Below are 22,319 nucleotides of genomic sequence, written 5' to 3'. Positions count from 1 at the left end.
GTAGTTTCAGTGATTTATGCTTGATTTTTTTAAATGCAACATAGGTGTTTATACATAATTTAAAACTCAAAGCATGCTTATACAATCATGTCCAATTTTAAATTTTAATAACTCTGGATGAATACATGATGGAAACAGTCCATGGCACCTGAAAATATCATTTATGGAATAACATCCAGTCCAGTGCTCTCAGTTTGGATATTACAACCATATTTCATAGAGCCTTGCTTGGTTTGATTTTCTCCATGTGGTTGGTAATGGTCTTCAGTTGCTGGTAAGTGATTTTGCAAATTTCACTTATAATCCTGGCCCTACAATTACTTAAGTACTATTTCTGGCAAGTTAACATATATACTATGCACCAGTCATGTGCCTTCAAAGTCACTAACATAACTAACTGCCATAGGGGGACAGGGTCAATATCATTTGTCTCCACTAGAATGATGGCCACCCCCACATTACGGATAATGCTATTTCTAACAGTACAAGTTTAATCTTACAGTGAACTAGTTTGACCTTAATTCCAGATATGCCTCAAAAAAAAAAAATTCCCATCTATCCTCTTTTAGAGGGTACTTCTGGTGGCAATGAGGCTGACAGGGAGTGGTAGGGAAAGCATGCACTTGGAATCACACCTGGATGAAATCCTGCTCTGGTCTTCACTGTGTGACTTGGGCAAGCAACTTGATGTCTCTGAGACTCCAAGATCCTGACAGATGGGGAGACCACCACCCTCCTCGCCAGACTGTGGTGAGTGATAGAAACTGCTGCCCTGGCACAGAGGTAGGAGGCGAGTAACACTAAGGACAGGACAGGAATGCACGCGATGCACAGTGAGCAGAACACGTCGCCCGCAGCAGCTGAAGGCACAGCTTGCCTGTGCCCATGGGAAGAAGTACATGGAAAATTCATTTGTTACATTTTCACCAGGTTTATGTTTGCAAGGCAGGACACACTTCTCCGTATGTGAAAGAGTCAACATTTCCCCAAAACCCGTCATGGGGAAACCTGCATCCTTTTCCATCCCATCCCCACCCCTCCAACAATCCCCAAGGTGATGTAGAACAAAACGAAGTGTGCCACATGCCAACCATCGGAGGCAAAGTGGCCAATAATCGGGACCAGCTTAGCAGCCCTCCACCTCCACCCTCCCACACAGCCCTGTCTTCCCCAGGCACCCGAACTGTGACATGTAGGGTGTACAGCCTGGGGGAGCTGGGCAAATGCACAGCACCTCATTTTATTTAAAGCCAGAGGGAAAACGTACTGGGAAGAGGCCATGGAAAAAAGCCCGGTAAGCCCACACCTAGAGGACACGGCTGGGGAAATAAATTAGCTATTTCTATCGCACGTCTACCCGCACAACAGGCCTCGGTCTAAATCTCTCCTCCTTCCAGCAGCTCAGAGGCAGCATCGGGCTCCCCGAGGGCCATCTCCACAGACAGGCTCCTCTCCAGATTCTCCAGCTCCTGGCGCACCTCTTCAATGAAGCTGCCATCCTCGTACTCGCTGGGGGCCTCTCTGGGCACCGGGCTCTCTCCGTCTTCACCACGGCTCCCCACGAAGGCCGGCTTGCACACGTACACCAGGCTGTGGCTGGGGGGAGAGGGCTGGGGCTCAGCCCAGGGGCCTGGGCTCTCACATGGGGGCAGCTCCTCCCTTTGAGCTCACCCTCACACCTCCTCTAGCACCTCAATGGAGTCTCCCCTTCCTGTCAGGACCTTCCAGAAGACTGCTGAGGGAGGGTCACTTTTTGAGGGGCGGCTCCCCCACCTCCATGGAGAGACTCTCTGGGGCAAGGCCTCAGCACTGCAGGGCCTGACGGTGTATGGCAACGCGTGGCCCCTCCAAGCCGCCTGCCCCTCTGGGCGTCCAGGTAAGAGCAGCCCCTGACGGCAGGGTGGAGCCTGGGGGCAGCCCGGGGCAGGGCCAGGGAGTTCTGTGTGTCTGCCCAGCCCCCCGGATTCTGCTGGACGGACAGGTGAGTAGACTGCCAGGGGGCCATACTCAGATGCCTCACGGTCTCTCAGTTTCGGACACTACTAGCGGTGCCCTCCAACTGGGTGGCCCACTCCCTCCTGGTTTCCCTTCTACCTCTGACTGTGCCGCTCGGCCTCAGCTTGTCCTTCGCTGTCAGGGGCCTGGGCTCCTGCCTCAGCCCTCAGCTCTTCTGTCTCCACGCCCTCTCCCTGGGTCACCTACTCCTAAGGCTTCAACCACCACGCAGGTGAGCTCCAAATCTGTACCCCCAGCCGCACCTTCCCCTGAGCCCCAGGCTGACATCTGACAGCTCGGAGACCCTCCACCTGAATGACCCAAGGACACCTCAAATTAACCCTACCTTAAACTAACTGCATCACCCCCTCTGCCTCTGAGATCCCACTGGGCGGCAGGTCACCTGCTTTCGACCTCTGACAGGGAGGGCAGGTGGGGCCTCACCTGTGGGGCTGGCAGAGAAGGCCACTGGCACACGGGCATCGGTCCAAAGCTCCATCAGGCTCTAACTCCCAGGTGATGAGGTCCAGAAGCCGGCTGGCGGGGTCATGGCACAGCTCACCCTCCACAGGTAGGGGTGTGCACACAGGAAACAACAGACCTGGGGCCAGTGGACAGTCACCCCTGAGTGCTCAGCATCGAGCAGGGAGGCTCCACAGAAGGGAGCCGACAAATGCGGGGGCAGCCCCGACCTTCCACCCTCAACCGCAAAGTGGAGATTCATTAAAATGGAAGAGGTGGGATGAAAGGAAACTATGGTGGGATGGACTCAGGAGGGAATGAGTCCCGAGGGCTGGAGCAATTAGGGAGGACTGCCTGGAGGCGCAGGCTTATGCTGGCTTTTGAGGCCAAAGTTCTAGAGAAATGTGTAAAAGCACTCGAGCCTGGGACCCAGCACCAATAAAGGCCTGGCGGTGGGCGTAGCGGGGAAGGTTGGGAGCCCCGGAGGGAGAAGGCACCGGAAGCTGCAGCTGGCCGGAGCCTTGAGAGGCAGAGGAGGAGCCTCACTAAGGAGACAACAGGGCAGCCGCAGCCCTGCAGCCCCAGGAGCCACACTGAGAGCTCAGGAGGGCAAGTGGCTGAGCAGCCTCCCTGGGAGGGGCGGTGAGAGTGGAAGCGGAGTAGAAGGGGGCCATCCATCCTCAGGAAACAGGGGAGAGGGTGGAGAGGGGCTGCTCAAATCTTCCATCTGGGGGTGTCCTCCTGCCCTGGGCTCGTGCATCCTGAAGGGATTGAGCTCTTCTAGATGGCAACCGGGGGCAGAGAGAGAGACGTGTGGCCCAGTGGAGGCCGAGGCTGCCTCGGGCAGAGGTGGTGGGGCTGGCACACGCACAGTGAGCCGGGAGCCTGCCCAGGAGGCGCGCCCCTGGAAAGGTGTGTTGGGCCTGGACCGGGCGTGCCCAGTACTCAGCCGAGAGCCCACCCACCTCTCTGGAAGGCACAGCACAGCCCAGGCTGGCAGTCCCTCTGGTTGTCACAGATGGTCCCGTTGCCACCTCTGGTGGCTGTTTTGGCGCAGCGACCCCAGACGCACAGCTGGTCCCCACAGCACTCACCGTCCCGGGTGCAGAGCTGCAGGGGGTGGGGAGGGAAGGCAGACAATGGCACCCCGGCTCTCAGACCTGAGAGAACCCGGCTGGTACGCTCCTAGCCCCGAGAGCCTGAGCACACCACAGGAGGGACCCCGTTACTCTGGAGAGGGAAGGGGGGGGCCAACCGAGGTCTGAGGTGTGCGAGCTTTTAGTGCAAGTCAAGGGGGCAGAGATGGGAGGGGTGAGAACACTGGAAAAATAGAACCTGGGTGGGGGGACTAGGTGGCTCAGTGGGTTAAGCGTCTGCCTTTGGCTCGGGTCCCCATCCGCTCGTGTGCTCTGTCTCAAATAAATAAGTAAAACCTTAAAAAGAGTCTAAAAAAATAGCACGGCGGGGGGGGGGGGTCACATGTCTGAATCTCCTATGCAAAGTCAGTTTTTGCAAAGGACACAGTGTGTCTTTGCAGTCACCTCCCAGACTTGCCTCCTTTCTATTAGGTCCCTAGGTCAGGGGCCCACAGATGCAGGCAGCAGCCAGATTCTGAGAGCCCGGAGGCCTTGTGGATGGGGAGGGCGCATGGGGCTTCCCCCTGGGGTCTGGGACTGACCACTGCGACCCCACAGTCGCGCTCCGACGTGGCAGGCGGCAGGGAGAAGTGCAGCTGCCTAACCACAGAAGGCACTGGATGGGGGAGTAAGAAGCCCTCTATTTTCCAAACTTGTTACCCTGCTGTGTTACTGTCTCAATAATGAAAAGACAGGAAAAGTCTATGAGCCCATATGGCTTTGTCCAAAACATCTGTCGGGTGGAGGGAGTTTCCGCTTCCCTGGCTCCCAGCTTCTCGGTGAAACGTCTATCGGGGAAGTACTCTGGCTTCTTCCTGGCTCTCCTCCTGCCTTCTCTGAAAAGAATGGGATCTGGAGGATGGGATTGGGGGCTGCAGTAGGGTCACTGGCTGTATCCAGGGGGATGGGTCTGCCCCAGGGGAAGGGACAGGTGGAGGGCCTCCTGCTGTGTCTTCCTGCCCTCCCTCTGCCATCCAGGAGGCAGGCAGTGGAGCCAGGGACCATGCAGCAGATGGCTTCCCAGAGTCCGTCCCACTGGGCGCCATGGAGAGGCTCGCTCAAGCATGGACATGGACGTGGTTCTGAGCCCCACTGAAGGCTTCCAGAAGCCCAACTGAGAACCATGGAGCTCCTGGCCTTCTCCCCCACATGCTCTTCTCTGAGACCCAGCCCAGCCCCCATGGTCCTGGTGCTGCAGCCTCAGAGGCCTCTGGGCACACTCACTGTCTGCTGGTCCCGGCAAGACTGGCAGGTGTACTCGAAGCTGGCAAACTGGCAATACCTGGTGGGCCCGCAGTCTTCGTCAATGATGCACTCCTGGGGGGAGGGAGGGAGCAGCTTCATCAGTAGAAGGCAGAGCAGCACACCCACAGCGCCCCGGAAGGGCAAGGCCCCGTTTTATCCCAGGCCCCACAGGCTCTGGATGCTCCAGAAGGGTGTCCAGACTCCCCTCACTCCAGAGTTGGCTCCTGCTCCTCAGCACCCGCACGCTCCAGGCGAGGCGGAGCCCTCGCCCACACAGCGCGCTCGCCCGTCTGCCCTCCAGGATGCCGCCCCAGTTCGCACAATGGCATCTGTGTGCAGCCCCCCGCCACATATCCAGGGCGGGAGCACAGAGACGGGCCAGTCTCCATGCAGAGCAGATGGATTTAATAAAAGAGCTAATGAGTTCCAGCCCCGGGGCGGCTGCACAGGAGGAGCCGGAGCCCAGGCGGCTGCCCATGCAAAAGGGGCTGCGGAGGGCTCCCTGTGGCCCCCCTCCTCCAAGGCCTGGGTCTGGGTCTGCCTGGCAAAGGCAGCTGCTGGTTTCCAAAGGAAGGAGGGGTGCGGCTGCATGGGCGCTGCAACCCAGCTGCCTTCTCATGGCTGCCTGCCCATCAGGCTGGAGAAATGGGGGAGAGAGGGAGGCCATGGGAGAGGGCTGGTGTTGGAAGAGTCCCCATACGGGAAACCAGCCATATCATGTTGGGGGGCGGGGCCCTTGGCCTCTGAGAGCCTCCATCTCTAGGTGGAGCAGCAACAGGGGAAAGTAATCTCTACCTGCTGCCTGCTGGGTGAGGTCACGAGGTAGATTGACCCCCTGGGGCTGCACCATGCCAGGTCATCGGTGGTGGGTCTTGTCATGGCCTGACCATGGCAAGGTGGGTGGCCCAGCAAGAGGGGTTCTCCCTCTCAAAAGGAGGGGGTCAATGCTTATCCTGTTCCCATAGCAGCAACCCTAAAATGCCAGAAGGGCTTAGACAGGGGCGGAGGGCTGCGCACCATTTGACCCCAAAGCCCATCATGGCTTGAGAAGTCCACAGTGCAGTAAGCCACAGACCGTGACGCCCTCCTAGACACACCCAACTCAGCCAGTTCAGCTGGAAGCATCCAGGTCCAGACACCTTCCAAAGCAGAAAAGCAAGAGAATGGGGTGGGAAGGCCAGAGGGAAGGCCGACAGGCATTGAGGAGCTTCTTTGAATCTGGCCACATCTTCAGGCACTGGGAAGTAAATGTCAGTATGAAAAACTCCTTGCCCTCCAGCAGGACTTCCCCTGGAGAAAGACTTTATAATTCAACTGAAAACAACCGCCCCCCCCCCAAAAAAAACCCAACCAAAGTCAACCCAACAGAAAAGGAGACAAAAGACACAGACAACAATAATAGAAACCTTCCACCTCTCCACACAGAAGATGTTTAACCTCACAAATAATTGACAAAATGCAACTTAAAAGGGCAGGATAGCATGTTTTCACTTAGAGTGGACACAACTGAAAAGGTTGATAACATCTGCGTAGGCAGAAGACTGCCCCGCCCCCAAATGTCCACATCCGACTCCCTGGAACCCATGGACGTGTTGTGTGACCAGGTAAGGGGACATTCAGGTTACAGGTGCAATTCAGGGATGCTAGTCAGCTGACCTGATAAGGAGAGAATCCTGATTACCCAGGTGCATCCAATGTAATCCTAAGGGGCTCAGAAAATGGAAGGAGGAGCAGAAGAGTCAGTGTCAGCGTGAGAGAGACTCCAGACTTTGCTGGGGTTTTTTTGGGTCTTTGTAAGATTTATTTATTTGAAAGAGAGTGAGAGAAAGTGTGTGTGTGCACAGGCACATGAGTGGGGAGAGGGGAAGAGGGAGAGAGAGAATCTCCAGCAGATGCCTCACTGGGCCCAGAGCCAGATACCCTAATGCAGGGCTCGATCTCACAACCCTGAGATCACTAGTGGAGTTGAAACCAAGAGTCACAGTCTCAACCGACTAAGCCACCCAGGTGCACCCAGACTTTGCTGGTTTTGAATATGGAAGGGGGCCACAGGCTAAGGAACAGTCTCTCCTAGAGCCTCTAGAAGGATCACAGTCCTGCTTACACTTTGATTTCAGATTTCATCCTGGTGAGACTTGGGTTAGCCTTCTGACCTCCAGAACTGTAAGTGATAAATTTGTGTTGTTTTAAAACCACTAAATTTATGGTAGGTTGTTCCAGCAGCAACAGGAAATTAATATCCAATATTGGTAGGGGGGATTTGAGGAAATAGGCATTGCCAGATGCTTTGGGGGTAATTAGAATTGAACTAGATGTTTTTTTGCAGGCAACTCATCAGTATCTTTCAAAAAACTGAAATATGTGTCTCCTCTGAACCTGTAATTTCCCTTCCAGGTGACTGTCCTCAGAAACACTTGTCCAGGGCAGCCTGGGTGGCTCAGTAGCTTAAGCACCTGCCTTCATCCCGGGGCATGATCCTGGAATCCTGGGATCGAGTCCCACGTCGGGCTCCCTACATGGGGCCTGCTTCTCCCTCTGCCTGTGTCTCTGCCTCTCTCTCTCTCTCTCTCTCTCTCTGTCTATAATGAATGAATAAATAAATAAAATCTTTTTTTTTTTAAAGAAAGAAACACTTGTCCAGGTGGGCAAATATCTAAGTATAATCCAGAAATAATGCAAAGACCCAGTAAGAGGGGAACCGATTAAATGATTGTATACGGGGTCACTTCACAGGGAAGTCTACCCCCCGGGGCAGACATGGAAAAGAATGAGGTAGTTCTCTGCATTGTCCTGTTTACAACAGCTCAGTAAGTAAAAGAAGCCAAGGGAAGACCCACAGAATCCCACTTTGATAAAGCAGAGTAACTATGTGTGATGCGTGTCTGTGCCCGGCTCCGCGCCTGGCATATAGGGGGCACATGAGGGTTAAGTTGGAATGGATGAAACGACAGGTATGTTACTCTGACAATCAGGTCAACAAGATGCTGATCATTAGCAAGGATTTGAGAACCAAAGCAAAAAACACAATTCAACTAATTGGGCTTCTCATTTCCCAGGAAATGAGATTTAGATTATAGATTTGGCATTTTCACTTCTGTTTCCAGATCTTAAATTAAAAACATATGAGCTAAAAGAAAAAAAAAAAACATATGAGCTAATAAGTCCCTTCCAGCACCGGGTGGCTCAGCAGTTTAGCGCCGCCTTCAGTCCAGGGCATGATCCTGGAGTCCCAGGATCGAGTCCCACATCAGGCTCCCCACATGGAGCCTGCTTCTCCCTCTGCCTGTGTCTCTGCCTCTCTCTCTCTCTCTCTCTCTCTCTCTGTGTCTCTCGTGAATAAATAAATAAAATCTTAAAAAAAAAAAAAAAAGACCCTTCCAGCACCAATCCCTGTGAGGCACTGCTACTTCCCGTTCTCCATCAAGAGGAGTGCACCTTCATCCCTTGGAACATCGTCCTTTCCCTAATGACAAAGTATTCCCTGCAAAGCCACAGTGAAGCAATTCATGTTCTTCCAGGTATGAAAACATTTTTGGCACAGAACCTTGCCAAACACTTTTGAAGTGTCTCGGTACACTAAACCTATAGGTTTCCTTTGGTGACATGTTTTTGCTAACTACCAGAGCTCTGCTAGGTTGGCTCAGCAGGACTTCCCCTGGAGAAAGCCTGGTGCTTTTCTTCTAATCATCTGCCAGCCTGTTTGATGTGGATGTGTCTGCTCAGTGGCCCCTAGAAATGTTCTTTAAGAACTGTGATCATGCTGGGACACCTGGGCAGCTCAGTGGTTGAGCATCTGCCTTCGGTTCAGGTCATGGTCCTGGGATTGAGTCTCGCATCAGGCTCCCCAAGAGGAGCCTGCTTCTCCCTCTGCCTATCTCTCTGCCTCTCTTCTGTGAGTCTCTCATGAATAAATAAAATCCTTTAAAAAAAACTGTGATTATACTGGAAAGCCTGGAACTCTAAGGTATGAAGAAACCCTAGAGGCCAATCCTGGTTTTGTCATTTAATAGCTGTGTGACTTTGGGATACGGATTCAACCTCTTTTGAAAATGAGGGTGGGGGTGCCTGGGTGGCTCAGTTGGTTAAGCGTCTGACTCTTGATTTTGGGTCAGGTCATGATCTCAGCGTCCCAAGGTTGAGCCCTGCGTCGAGCCCATCCTGGAGCCTATTTAAGATCTTCTCCCTCTCCCTCTGCCCACACCCCCACCTTCAGCTCACACTTTCTATCACTCTCTCTTAAGAAAAAAAAAATTAGGGTGATAACAGGACCAACTCCACAGGACTGTGTGTTGAGTTAGTGCCTGTGAACAGTAGCCATAGCAACAGAAAGCTGTGCAGCCTCCGCCCATCGAACGCCTTATTCCCATGGAGCACCCCTGCCAGAGGACCAGCCTGTCAGCAGAAGGGCAGTCTAAACAGCGCCTCTCTGTCTCTGTCCCTGGCAACACTTGGCGATTTCACATGTAGCCCTGACTTATCTCTATCCAAAGAGTGTCAGATCAATGGGCAGTGGCCTGTACACCCAATAGAGGTAAAGTTCCTAAGCAGAGAGGCCTCTCCTTGTACGAAGACCAGGCTTTCCATATGATAAGGCTGTTAGTTTTGGGTCTCCTCTAAATATTCCTAAATTGAAGGAGACAAGGTCCCGCCTTTCCCAGTGTTAGAGACCTGGGGAGCAGGTCAGGACCTCCTGCCTTAAACAGAACTCAGTGGTTGGGGGCTGGGAGCACACCGGTTGGTGCCTCCCTAGCAGAGTCAGGCCTGGAGCTGAGAAATCCGGGATTTTATTCCATTCAGTAGTTCCAGCTTCTCTTCCCTTGTTCCCATACAGGCTGATGTTGTAAAGGGGCCTCTCGGCACCCAGCTGGGCACAGGCTGGCTGAGGAGTTAAGTTCTGGAGGACTGGCTGCTCCCCCATCTAAATGGCGTGGAGGTTCTGTGCTTTGGGGTACCTCTCAGACCATTAGGACTGGAAGAGGGGACCCCATGCTACACCAAGGCAAATGAAAGACATACCCCGGTGCAGACTGTAGGGGTCACCTGAGTGCCACAGAGCCGCTGGGATGAGATGCCACACCGCGTGCCATCCTCCAGAGCCATACGGGAACCCATGGCGTCCTGACGCAGCCCTGGCCCAGCGGGGGCACGAGTGCCGGCCACCCGGCACACAGTCTCTCTAATCCCCTCAACAGGGGACTCTGACCCTCACTGCACAGATGAGAAAGGAGTTTAAGATGAAGGACCTGCCATCACTCAGCTCAGAGGTGGAGCTGGGAGCTCAACTCTGACCGCAGGCTCTTTCCTCCTCCTGAGATCATCATTTTTCTCCTCCTTCAGCGCTGACCCGTCTCTTGTCCCTCAGTCACAGCAGAGCCTGCTCTGGGACAGGGCCCCAGACCCCAGACCCCTCAGGGACCGAAGGCAGGAACGCAGGGCCACGGCCCCTGGGCATGTGGACCTCAGTGTCCCCTGTGTCCAGTCCTGGCCACTCCCTGTCTAGGCTGCTCCTCCCTCCCACGAACAGCCTGGAGGCTAAGCCTCAGGACGGAAGCCACGCAGAGGATCTGGTCTTTGCCGTCTGGAGGTCTGGAGGAGGAGGAAGCTATATTTAGAAAGCTCTGGCCCTGGCCCTGCAGCTCCGTCCAGAGGCTGTGCCAGGGGCCGGGGGCTGGGCCTGCGGACGGCCCTGCTGCTTCCCGGATTTTCCAGCTCAGGGTTTCTCAGAGGAGAGCAGCTGCGGGGAGAAAACAGCCCGAGCCCACGGCTTTCCTCAGCACCACGTGGGGCGTCTCCTGGGCCGCCCCCCCCCCCCCCGTGCCCACACTCCCAGGGAACCTGGGCGCTCGCGCTCTCGTGAGGCCCCACGGAGGAGGCCACCTGGGTGGACCCCTCGGGGCCCAGGGCCATCCGTGGTGTCGGTGTCGGCTCAAGCCCAGGGCTCCGGACAGGACACCCTCTGGGGAAGGAGTGAGGACACAGGAAATGGAAGCCCAGGGGGGCCTCCACCCACCGAAACTGGCTCACCCTCAGAGCTTTGCTCACTGTGGCTGGAGGGGGCCTCCCTCCAGGGGACATTCAGAGAGCACCTACCGCGTGTCTGCACCTGCAAGGTCCTGGGCACCCAGGAGAGCCGCCCCCCCCACCCCCGTGGAGTGCATGCTCCCACGCCACCCTCTCCAGCCCTGTCCTGCACTCCCCACACCGCTGCCTCACCCCCTGTTTCCTCCACCCCCTCACGGCCCCCTGGCACCAAGTGTACCTGGAGCAGCATGAGGGGCGGACACAGGTGCAGGGCACACGCCTGGGCTTGAATACAGGGTCACTTACAAGCTGGGGGATGTTGAGCAAATGACAGAGCCTCTCTGTGCCTCGGTTTCCCTATCCGTAAGACGAAAACCTCCTGTGCTTGTTGCACAGATTAGAAGGGATGACAGGTCCGGGTGCTCAGGACAGTGCCCGGCCCCCAGGACTTGGCCGCCAGGACTTAGCCCCCAGGGTGCACCTCCATCTGCAATGCTTACCCCACGCCAGGAGCTTAAAGGTGCCAATGGAAACACCTGAACAACCTTCTGAGCTTAAGCCTGAGCCAGTGGATTTCATCCTATTAACAGAATACCGTTCTACTGAAAAGGCCCAGAACATCAGGTCAAGCCCGGGATCCTCATGCACCACAAGACTACCTCCCGCGTCACCCTGGAGCCCTCTGCTCCAGTCGCACAGAACCACGAGGAAACCCAGGACTTGCCATCTGACCGAGGAGGATAAGCAGGCCTGCAAGGAAAAACAACCCCCTCCATCGCCCACGGGTGCCGGGCACCTTGGCACCCACGGTCTATCCCCTCCATCTTCCAAAGACAACAAGAGGAGCCCCATTTTATAGACAAGGAAACCAGGGCAGGGAGCTGACATCGCTCATCAAGGTCATGGGGGAAGAAGTGGCAAGGACGGCGCACAAGCCCTACCCAGGGCTCTACGGAGCTCGGTTGGACCCCGGGGTGCAGGCATGCTGGGGGCCTGGGTGCTGCTTCTGCAGGACAGCAGGGTCCCCAGGGCTGGGCCCTGGTGCCAGGCTAGGAGAGGTGCTGCGAGAAAGCCGCAGGAAGCCTCCCCTTCATCCCACGAGATTCCCAAGGCGGGTTTTCCCCTTCTTCAGCCTTTTTTTTTGACCTTAAAAGCAGGGCAGTCGCAGGAACATGTAAAATGCACATTTGTCTCGCACGCAGCAGGGCGCCCCCAGCCTCCCCTGGACTCTGTGCTGGAAACTTTAAGCCAGCTCGGGCCGGGTGGGGGCCCCAAGCCTCATCGAGAGTGCTGGCCTGACCCACGAAGCAGAGCTGGCCCTCTGGAGAAACCCGGGCAGGAGCCAGCAGCGGACGCCAGCTATTCTTATCCTGACGTTGCGATGTCTGCAGAAGCCCGGGGCTCCTGGGGCCTCCCCCCAAGTTGCACAGCCCATGAAAGAGGCGCGTGTGTCCCGCCTGCGCTGGCACACCAAGTACGGAGAACACCCGCTCCCCGCCCTTCAGTGCCAGGGATCCTCCGGGAAATGTCCTGAGCTCTCCCTCTCCTCCTGCCCCTCCCTCGCTCCCGTCCCTGCCCCCGCCACCGGGCCCTCTGACAGCCCCCTCCCCGCACCAGCCTGCTGGGGAGGCCTGCACACCCACCGAGCTTCTGCAGACGGGGTGTTCCAGACCAAAGCCTGGGTCCTCCTGCCAGCCTCCAGCGACGGCCAGCCCCACGCTCAGAACTTCCCAACACATTCTTTAGGCCTGAGTGAGGTTTCCCCTGTCAAAGTCATGCCTGTATTTAATTCCAAAGGAAATTTCTCCATGAGCCGGAGTCCTCCCTAACCGAATGAGCACTGTCGCCCCACCTAGGCTACAAACAACGCAGGGAGCCCTTTCTAGCACCCACCATTTCTGGGGTCTTGGAGTCTGCACCGTCCCCACCCCCCATTTCCCCTGCAGACAGTTGGGGTGGAACCACTGGGCCTTGGCTGGGTCTGACCTCTGCCAAACGCACCTAGGATGCGGTCAGCGTGCCACATGCACGAGACGCCTGCTGCTCAAGTCATCAGGAGCCTGCCAGGAACTCCGGGTCCCAAAGTACCAATAATGTCGCTGTACCCAGTCCTGGAGCACCTCCAGGCTCCCAGTATGAGGTAAGTACCCAGTCCTGACCACCGGGACTCCTGACTCCTCGTTGGGACTTGCATGAGACCCCTTAGTTTTGGGCCTTGACAGTGGTAGGACTGCTGGGTTCAGCAAATAAAGATACAGGATGCCCAGGGAAATCTGAATTTCAGACAAATGAATAATATCTTAGCAGAGTATGCACCAATGACTGACTGCACGGGACAGACTTATACTAAAAATGACTTTGGTAGCGTCCAAGGCATCTTGTGTTTTATCTGCCAAATCTATTAACAAGGAGAAGATTCAACAGGAGTGTTTCTCGGAAGACAGAGAGGGACACTGGCCTTGGGAGAGGAGGGATCAGTGACCACAGAAGAGGGGTGGCCTCCACGATACCCACGATGACCAGCCAACAAGGCCATCGGAGAGCCCAAGTCGCGCAGAGGGGCCGCGTGCGCAGGCACAGCCTCTGTACTTGGGGGAAAGGCCTCCGGATTCCCCACGATGATCGCGATCACGACAAGGAATTGTAAGGCAGAGCTTAGGCCCCGAGGCCTGGCGGCCGGCGCTGTCCTGCGCTCGACGTACTAACTTGGGGTCCTCCCCACGATGCGCTGAGAGAAGTGCTGCTACCGTTCCACTTTAGGGGTGCGGAACAGATGCCCGGAAAACCCCAGGACGCTGCGCGACTCACAGAGGTGTGTGAGCAGCAGGAACCCAGAAGCCAGACCTGCCGGCTCCTGGCGAGGTCACGGGGCGGGGGGCATCCTGCGGGGCCCTCCCTCCACAGCCCCCCTTCTACCCCCATCAGGGAGGTGGGGGCCGGGCTGGGCCTGGTCGGGAGCCCCGCTCCCAGGACTGCCCCTCCCCGCGGCCGTGGTTGCTGCAGCCCTGCACGCGGCACAGGAGCCGTCTCTGCTCCTGCCCTGCTCCTGCGAGGGCCTGCGAAGTGGGAGACGGGCTCACTCTCAGCCTCCGAAGAGCGAAGAGCGCGGCTGCCTCCCTGGGGGGAAGGGCTCACTGGCCTCACAGAGGGCCCCCCCACCCCGGACCCTCTACTGAGGTCACGCCTCACTCTTGGCACCACAGTGGTAGCCGAGGGGCTGGTGGCCAGCCTCCCCACCGGGCTCCTGCTGCAGCCTCAACTGTCTTCCTAGCACGTCCCTCATCATAATTGTTCTGAAAGCTGCTCGAGCAGAGGAACCCTCGAGAAAGCTGAGCTCGGACTAATTCAATCTACACCTAATGGGAGGAGACAGACGGCCCTCCAGGCCCGGGAACCGCCAGACTGCATCTGTGACACAGCATAATAAAGTAATGTGACAAGGGGGAGTGAGTAAAAAAAACAGGTGTGTCCCCCGGTGACCTGGCAGGCGGGCCTGGGGTTCAGGCGGTAGGGAGCTCGCTACTCCAGCTGCAGCAGCAAAGCCTGGAACCCATGAATTGCCCCCCACAGTATCAACCTCCGGTGGTTTGAATTCTTACCCAGCAACCTTCAAACAACCAACCTGGCTCCCCAGGACCTCGGCACCAGATTGGGGGTGTCCTGGATGGGGTCTCAACATTTCTGCCACTGGGAAGAGGTGCACTCACTCTTATAAAATAACGTTGCTTTTTGGTGTACGCATCAGTGAGGTCCGGATATAGCTGGCAAGAGGACCAGGAATGCCCACTCTCTGGATCTACAGGGCTCAGAGGTCCTGGATTCTAGCAAATTCATGAAGATTGTTGAGTCCCCACAAGACCTTCAGCTTGAGGACACTCCACCTTGCAACTGATTCTTTCCACCTTCCCTGCCAACCATGACCTGGAGTCCAAACTCTGCATGGCGTCCAGAGCCTCTAAGTTCAGGTCAGCTCCCAACCTGCTTTCCCACTGGAGTTCCTCACCACCCTCCTAAGGTCCAATAGTTCCTACTTCTAGAATGCCCTCACTGATTCATCTTTAGGGAGCGGCACAGATGTTTCCTCCTCAATGAAGCCCTCCCTCGCTCTCCCCCTGGGCAGCTAGCACTTGTCTCTTTGGTGCTGCTGGCCCTCCACGTCCACTCCAATAAAATTTGTGAAGAGAGGAAAGGCATCTGGACTCAAAGGACCAAAGGAGGTTTTTAAGACTTGTCAAGACCCACCATGCAAAAGCTAAGATTCAGGTTGTGTGTGTGGGGGGGGGGATCTTTTCTCTCTGATGGGTAGGCCAAGGTGACCCTTGGGTGTTGGTCATTGGTGTCACTGGGCTACCCAAGCTGGGAAACACTGCAGTCCCCAAAGCCCCCTGAGACCTGCACTTGAGGCCGTGGCATCTTCTCACCCAGAGAGCACTTATAGCTCTTTGGACCCACGGATTATTTCTAGAAATAAGTAGGAGAAACTGGAAGGGCAGCGTACCCAACACCTAATCATCCCATCCTCACCTCTACAGAGTACACAGGCTCCAGCGATTCACTTGAATGAACTGACAGTGAAGGGAGTGACACCGCATGACTTACAGAGCCAAGTCACAAGAGGCAGCATAGCTTCCACTTGGCTCTTTCCCTCTTCAGATGTCCTCTGAACTATGCCTCCATGTTGGGAGGAAGCCCAGGCTGCACAGAGAGGCGAGCAGCATTAGCTAGGGGCCCAGGCAACAGCTGAAGCTGAGGGCAAAGAGACCCTAGATGATTCTGGTCTTAGCAACTGAAGTCACCTGTGGCTTCAAGTCCGAGCTCCCAGAGTGTGGAGCAGAGATGAATCATCCCCACCATATTTTTCCCAAACTCCTGACCCTTCATCCACGAGCATAACAAATGGTTGTCCTGCACCGCTGAGTTGGGGGGAAGAGATAACTAGAGCAACGTTTCCCAAAGCTGTAAGTGCCTCTGCTGGGCCCGCTCCCCTACAGGTAGGCTGCTAAGAAGTATGGCGGGTTATGGGCTCTCAGCAATCGCAAGCCGCCACCTAGAGCGAGGTGGCCATTTCCACATCCTTCTGCTTACTCGCCTTAGAGCTTGCGGGCTGATGGTATGAACCTTTTGTCTCCACTTCGGTCCTCTCTGGACTCAGCCACTCTCCAGCCTCTGTGGCCCTTGGCTGCCCTCCAGGCCAAGCAGGTTTGATGCCATTTCCATTGGCTGAATAACTCCACTCACTGTTTAAAAGTCCAGCAGAGCTAGCATTTCTAGGAATTCAAGTGATTTTTCATAAAACACCAATCCTCGTTGATGCTGAGTCTCTGGGATTGGCTGCTAGGGGTGCCCCCCGTGGTCCTAACTGGTCTCTGAGGAGGAGGCCACCCCCTAATCCTAGTCTTGACCCCACGGTGCAGGAAGAGAAGGCCATGGTGAGGGTCTTGATGCTTTCTGCCTTTTAAAATAAATGTTCTGGGGATCCCTGGGTGATTCAGCGGTTTAGCGCCTGCCTTTGGCCCAGGGCATGATCCTGGAGTCCCGAGATCGAGTCCCATGTTGGGCTCCCTGCATGGAGCCTGCTTCTCCCTCTGCCTATGTCTCTGCCTCTCTCTGTGTGTCTCTCATGAATAAATAAATAAATAAATAAATCTTTAATAAATGTTCTAAGCAAGGAATGGCAGGTGTCAGAAGCAACATCTGGGGAGCGATGGTGGGTCCCCCTGGGTCATGCTTTGCCTCAGGAGCCAAGAGTGCTCCTTGACTACGATGTGCCGGGGGTCTGGAAGGAGACACAGAATTGTGAGCAGCCCTCCAGGGAGGAGAGGGATCGGGGATTTCACAGGTAGGTCTCCTAGGAGACGCCCCAGGAAGCCATGGCAGTAATGTCTTGGGAAGGCAGGTCGTGGTTCTTGTTTTTCATGAGCTTTCTGGCACTGGTCTGAAGGGCTGCAGCTGCTTTATAGCTCCTGGCCTCTTGTCTACAAACTGAGCTACCTCAGGCATCTGGGCGTCATCGCCTTCCTCTTCCTTCTCTAGTTCTGAACTGATGTAGCTGTCTGGCTCCGATTCTGCCTCCCTTTGCCTCCAGTCTCGCCAGGCCTCGGCCACTTCTTGTGACACATTCAACCAAAATCGGAGCTCCCCGTGGTGCTGGCATCTGCCCCAGACAAACAGTGCTCAGCCTCGGAGGGCAGCAGAGCTGTTGCCTTGGCAACAGTGTCCTGGGCCTTTTCACTTCTGACTGGAGACCATAGCCAGCGTCTTGGGTTGCAGACCAGCGTGCTGCTCCCACATGCCCATGGCGGGTGGGAGCCAGCCAGGGCCTTGGGGGGTAGCCACCACTCTGTGTCCCCAGCCTCAGAAATCTTACACGGCCCCTAATGAAATCACCTTGCTTTCCACAAAGCAATTAATGGGATTAAAGTTAGCCACGTTCTCATCATTTACCTGTGCCCACTAACCCTGGCCTCACTCATGCGATTGGTTATGTGACTCCTTCATTCCCTCAAGGGGAAGAATAACATGGAAAATGCAGAGTAGGACCAGGGCAGGTTTCAGGGCAGGGTGCAGGATCTGCTATGCTTGGCAGTAATTACAAACAGCTGACTGGGTCCTGAGAGTGTTCCTGCCGCTCAGACACATCTTGGTTACGCGCACAACCCTTCCTCCGTCATTGGGATGGATAGAGTTTCACAGTATTTACTCAGTTGGTATCTTGTTTACTCATTTCATATGAGTGTGAGCTGACTCAGCCTAGCCCAATCCCTTCGCAGGGATTCTCCTTTGCCTTGGGAAGAAAGTAATAAATGTGTCGTCATGTCCCTTCTTACTCTTAGTCCTTGGAGATGGTGCCTATAAAAGATCTAGTTCCTCAGAGTCTGGTGTACTGAGACTCGGCCCCCCACGCACGTGTACTGGAGGGAACCGCGAGGTGGTGAAGACTAGCTCAGCTTTCTTCTCTTCTTGTCCATCCCAAAGGCGCGGGGGGCTGGAGTCTTCAGGGGAGCGAGTGAGGTCTTCTCTGAGAAACAACAGGCTCTGGGGGCAGTGCAGTGATCCTGCTGCCATCCTGGATATCTCCAACTGGACGTCTTTTCTGTATCCTTGAGCTGAGCCATCAGTGACACAGGCCTCGGAGGGAGACAGAGGTCACGGGATATTTCAGGAGGTGGTTCACCTGCTGAGCAGCGACGAAGGCCTCCAGCCTTCCCAACTGGGCCACACGGGCATCAAACGGCAGATCGGGGAGCACCAGCACACTCCTCCATCTGAGATGGATGCCAATCTCAGCATTTTCAAGAACCCCCCACAATGTTGGTGACCAGGATCTGTTCAAACTTCAGTGTCCTGTGAATGGGTCTTCATGGTCTTTAGGATTCAAGCCACTTGAACGGAGGCTGGCATTCCTCGGAGACTGGCGGTCAAGTTCCATCTCCGATGGTGGGGATTCTCCAGGAAAAGCAACAGATGGATCCCCTTCACACAACCCCTCTGCCCGAGAGGCCATGTCTAAACCCAAATGACTCAGAGGCTCCAGTGTGGGCACTGGCCACTGGCCTCTTTCAAAACAGGAGCTTCTTAACCCTTTTCATGCCATGGACTCCTATGGCAGCTGAATGAAGCCTACGGACCCCTGCTCAGAACGAATTTAGGTGAACGGAGGAAAACACACCAGATTACAAAGAAAAACTGAAATACAATTACCAAAGTATTTTGAGATACGGTGCTATGAGCTTCTTTACTAAGTCACTCCATAGTAAGACCTAGCAGCAGGCCTGACCACACCTCAACTTCTAAGGAGTGAGGAGGGCAGATGCTATTTCAAAACATCTGGAACAGTAAGAGAATAGGAAATTGACACCGGCCACAAAGGCACTGCTAATAGCACCGCGCTTCGCTGCCTACACCCAAGATCCGAGGAAGCGCCACTTTAATTTCAAAGTCAGTGGAGACAAATGTCTATTTCCTTTCCACAAGTTCTATCCAGGTTAAGGAGGGGATCCTTATGCACATCCAAGGTTAAAACACCACTGCTTTAGGGACGCCCGCGTGGCTCAGCGGTTGAGCATCTGCCTTTGGCCCAGGGTGTGATCCCGGGATCCGGGAGCGAGTCCTACACTGGGCTCCCCACGGGGAGCCTGCTTCTCCCTCGGCCTGTGTCTCTGCCTCTCTCTCTCTCTCTCTGTGTGTCTCAGGAACAAATAAATAAAATCTTTAAAAAAATAGTAATAAAAAAACAACAACACTGCTTTGGTGCCTCCAATCTCGTGCCCTCTTTTAAAGATACACCCCAAAGAAATCCTTCTACTTAAAAAAACAGCAAAAAGAAAATTTAAAGCAACACGACACAAACGCCAAGTTGTTTCCCCGCAGAAACAAGTCGTCTCCCAGCCCTCTGCCAGGCGGCAGTCACGCTGGGCCACCCTGCAGCCCTGAGCAATGACCCCCTCTGCTCCCCACACACCCCACCACGTCCTACGACCTCGAGGGCGGCAAGGGGGCTGCTGGGCCTGGGAAACCTTCCAAGTTGAACCGTTCGTGCTGAAGAGCGTGGAGCGGGCCTTAGCGTGGGGACACGGGCTCGGGCCTCCTGCCCACAGGCAGCCGCGGGGGCCCCGCTTGGCTCCCGCGGGCGGGGGCTTGGGGGGAGGCAGGAGCGCGGGCAGGGCGCCCCGGAGCCAGGCGGCACCCACGGCTGGGCCTCCTCAGTTCTCCCCGCCGGGTGAGCCGGGCTAGGTGGGTCACCACCACGGGGCCCCAGCGTCCTCACCTGTGAGAGGACACGGGCCAGCCCCCGTGTGCCCGCCGCCCGGTGCCTGTGGTGGCCCCATCTGCCCTCCTGGCACCAGGCGCCCAGGCCTCGGAGTACCAGGCGGTGCCCAGCGCAGCTCCGCTGCTGACCAGCTGTGCCACCGGCAGGTCTTCGCATCGGGGCCAGGGCCTCCCCGTTTTGGGGGGTTGGGAACCGGTTACAGTCTGTGGCACCCAGGAGGTGCCCTTCACCCTCAGGTCTCAGCAAAGCTCTTGGGGGGCAGGGGAGCAGCTGGGCCAGGCAGGCGCGGAGGAGGCCGAGCGGCCTTTCCCGCCACGGTGTGACCCCTGGGGGACGGGTCGGGGCGTCCGGGGGGGCTGTGCCCAGCGCTGGGCCTACCTCCTTCCGGCAGAGGTGCGCTCCCTCCGGCCACTCCTCACGAGGCCCCGGCTTCCTCCTCAGGGGGGCCCTGACCCCTGAGACGACGGGGAATTCGGGCTGTCACCCTGCGGCTGTACCTTCCACATCACGTGGCTGAGATTCCTCGGTGGCCAACTTGGCCAGATACGGGCGGATGCCACCCACTTAAAATGCTTCTCTCCAGGGGTTTAGAACGTTCCCGTTCAGTGGCAGCGGGGCTCACGCCCGGTGGGCGGCAAGAACAAAAGTGGGTGAGACATTCCACGGTTTCCCGAGTGCCCTCCTCTGCCCTCCCCTCTCGGTGACCCCAGGGGGCTCTGCCTTGGGGTGCGGTTCCAGGGTTCACTGCCACGGACGGGGACTGGTGCTTTGGTGAGCTTGGTTTCTCATGTTGGGCATATTCGGGGGTGGGGGGTGTTCAATGACTCGATATAAACGACAGGAATGTAATGAGGGGTGGAGGGGTCGTGACAACCCCTTCAAAAGCACTTGGATTCACGGCTGCAAACTTTCATGACTTTATCACAAATATATATATTTTTTTTTTTAAGATTTTATTTATTTATTCATGAGAGAGAGAGAGACAGAGAGAGGCAGAGAGGCAGAGGGAGAAGCAGGTTCCATGCAGGAGCCTGATGTGGGACTCGATCCCAGGACCCCAGGATCAGGCCTTGGGCCAAAGGCAGGCGCCAAACCGCTGAGCCACCCAGGGATCCCACAAATATATCTTTTGATTGAAAAGGCCAAAAATTATGCCCGGGCTCACAGTCCGATTCTACCGTTCAACCAACCATCCACCACAGACCTGGGAATTTAACTTCTCTGAACTCTGGTGTTCTCTTCTGTAAAATGGTATCTACTTCTCAGGGTTCTAAGGATTAGAAAGTAAGACACGTAGGGGCGCCTGGGGGGCTCAGTGGGTTGAGCATGTGCCCTCGGCTCAGGCCATGACCCCAGGGTCCTGGTATGGAGCGCCACATGGGGCTCCCTCTTCAGCAGGGTGTCTGCTGCTCCCTCTCCCTCTGCCTGCAGCTTCCCCTGCTTGTGCTCACTCTCTCACAAATAAATAAATCTTAAAAAAGAAAAAAGAAAGAAAGTAACACATGGAGGAGCACCTGGGATGCAGCCCAAGAAACAGGAGGTGTTCAATAATGTAGACACATGCACAAAAGCAAGAAAACCCAGAGGGGATCTTCTTTTCTAGCAAAGAAGTCCTCTGCATACTTGTAGTTCTTTGCTGAACCTTATCTTCAAGGATTTCTGCTCCCAAGTTACTCCTTGGTCCTACAGCTTTCATCCCTAAATCCGTTCACTCCACTACTAAGCACCTACCCCTCGTCCATATGGAGGTGAACGTGACAAGGTCCCTTCCTTCCCAGGGCTCACCACCGTCTTCTAGACCCTTCTCCCGGCTGCCACTTTATGAACTTCTGATTCTTCTCCGCAGCCCTGAGAAGACTCTTCCCCACGGGTCTTCACCATCTTTCTCAGTGTTAGACCACTTCTCTGCTACGAACCTTAGGAGAAGTCACAGAAACAGCGGCCCCCGCCCCTGCTTCCTGAACAGGAAACAACTGAACAGGACAAGAGGTCCCGACTCCAAAAGCTACATGATTTGGAGAAAATTCATCTCCGCTTTCTCATTTGTAAAATGAGAGGTCTGGCCTAGAGCAGGGATGAGAAATGGATTTTTAATATGCTTCCCATGGACCACCAGTGGCTGCTTGAAGTCCTGGGTTGTCTCAAGCTCTGAGGCCCTGTCTGGGCTCATTAGGAAACGACTGCAATTGATTAGCGATGGTGGTTGCCATAGTCACGGCGGGGGTGGGGGGACAATGCCTGGGCCACAGGCTTTCCTCCCTGGTCTATAGGAGCTCGAGGGTCCCTCTGATTTCTGCCACTTATAATTCTGTGATTCAGTGCAATACCGCTTTACTTTAATCTTTGGCACAAGGACTATCTTCACAATCAATAGCTTTTTCATCTGCTTTTGTCCAGCACCTCGGTGGCCATCATCTGAGAAAGTTTCTCAATTATTGTGTTTCAAGTGACAGTACAACATATACTGACTTGACGCGCTCATATTTAGGAAGCTACTGTTTCCTGCCCCGGGGTCTGGGAAAGCATGTCAGAAGGAAGAATTTACGTTTACTAAGCATCTATTAAGTATCAGATGCTTTCCACGCAATGTCTCTTACTTCTTTTTTTTTTTAAGGATGTTATTTATTTATTCATGATAGACACAGAGAGAGAGAGAGAGAGAGAGAGAGAGAGAGGCAGAGACACAGGCA

At 55.3% G+C, this 22,319-nt stretch overlaps 1 protein-coding gene across 1 annotated transcript in view; it reads right to left on the bottom strand.

Moving 5' to 3' along the window:
• Positions 1–22,319, bottom strand: part of DKK3 (dickkopf WNT signaling pathway inhibitor 3) — a 43,225-nt gene continuing 20,906 nt past the window's right edge. The window contains exons 5-8 of the mRNA XM_072725659.1: positions 4,818–4,910; positions 3,423–3,567; positions 2,440–2,596; positions 1–1,596 (exon numbers count right to left, since the gene is read on the bottom strand). Coding sequence (XP_072581760.1) covers positions 1,377–1,596; positions 2,440–2,596; positions 3,423–3,567; positions 4,818–4,910 — 615 coding nt within the window. The 3' untranslated portion in view covers positions 1–1,376. The remainder of the gene's footprint in view (positions 1,597–2,439; positions 2,597–3,422; positions 3,568–4,817; positions 4,911–22,319) is intronic.

The sequence above is a fragment of the Vulpes vulpes genome, chromosome 11, assembly GCF_048418805.1.
Source record: "Vulpes vulpes isolate BD-2025 chromosome 11, VulVul3, whole genome shotgun sequence".
NCBI lineage: Eukaryota > Metazoa > Chordata > Mammalia > Carnivora > Canidae > Vulpes > Vulpes vulpes.
Note: the sequence above shows the minus strand (reverse complement) of the source record. Positions and strands in the feature narration are given on the sequence as shown.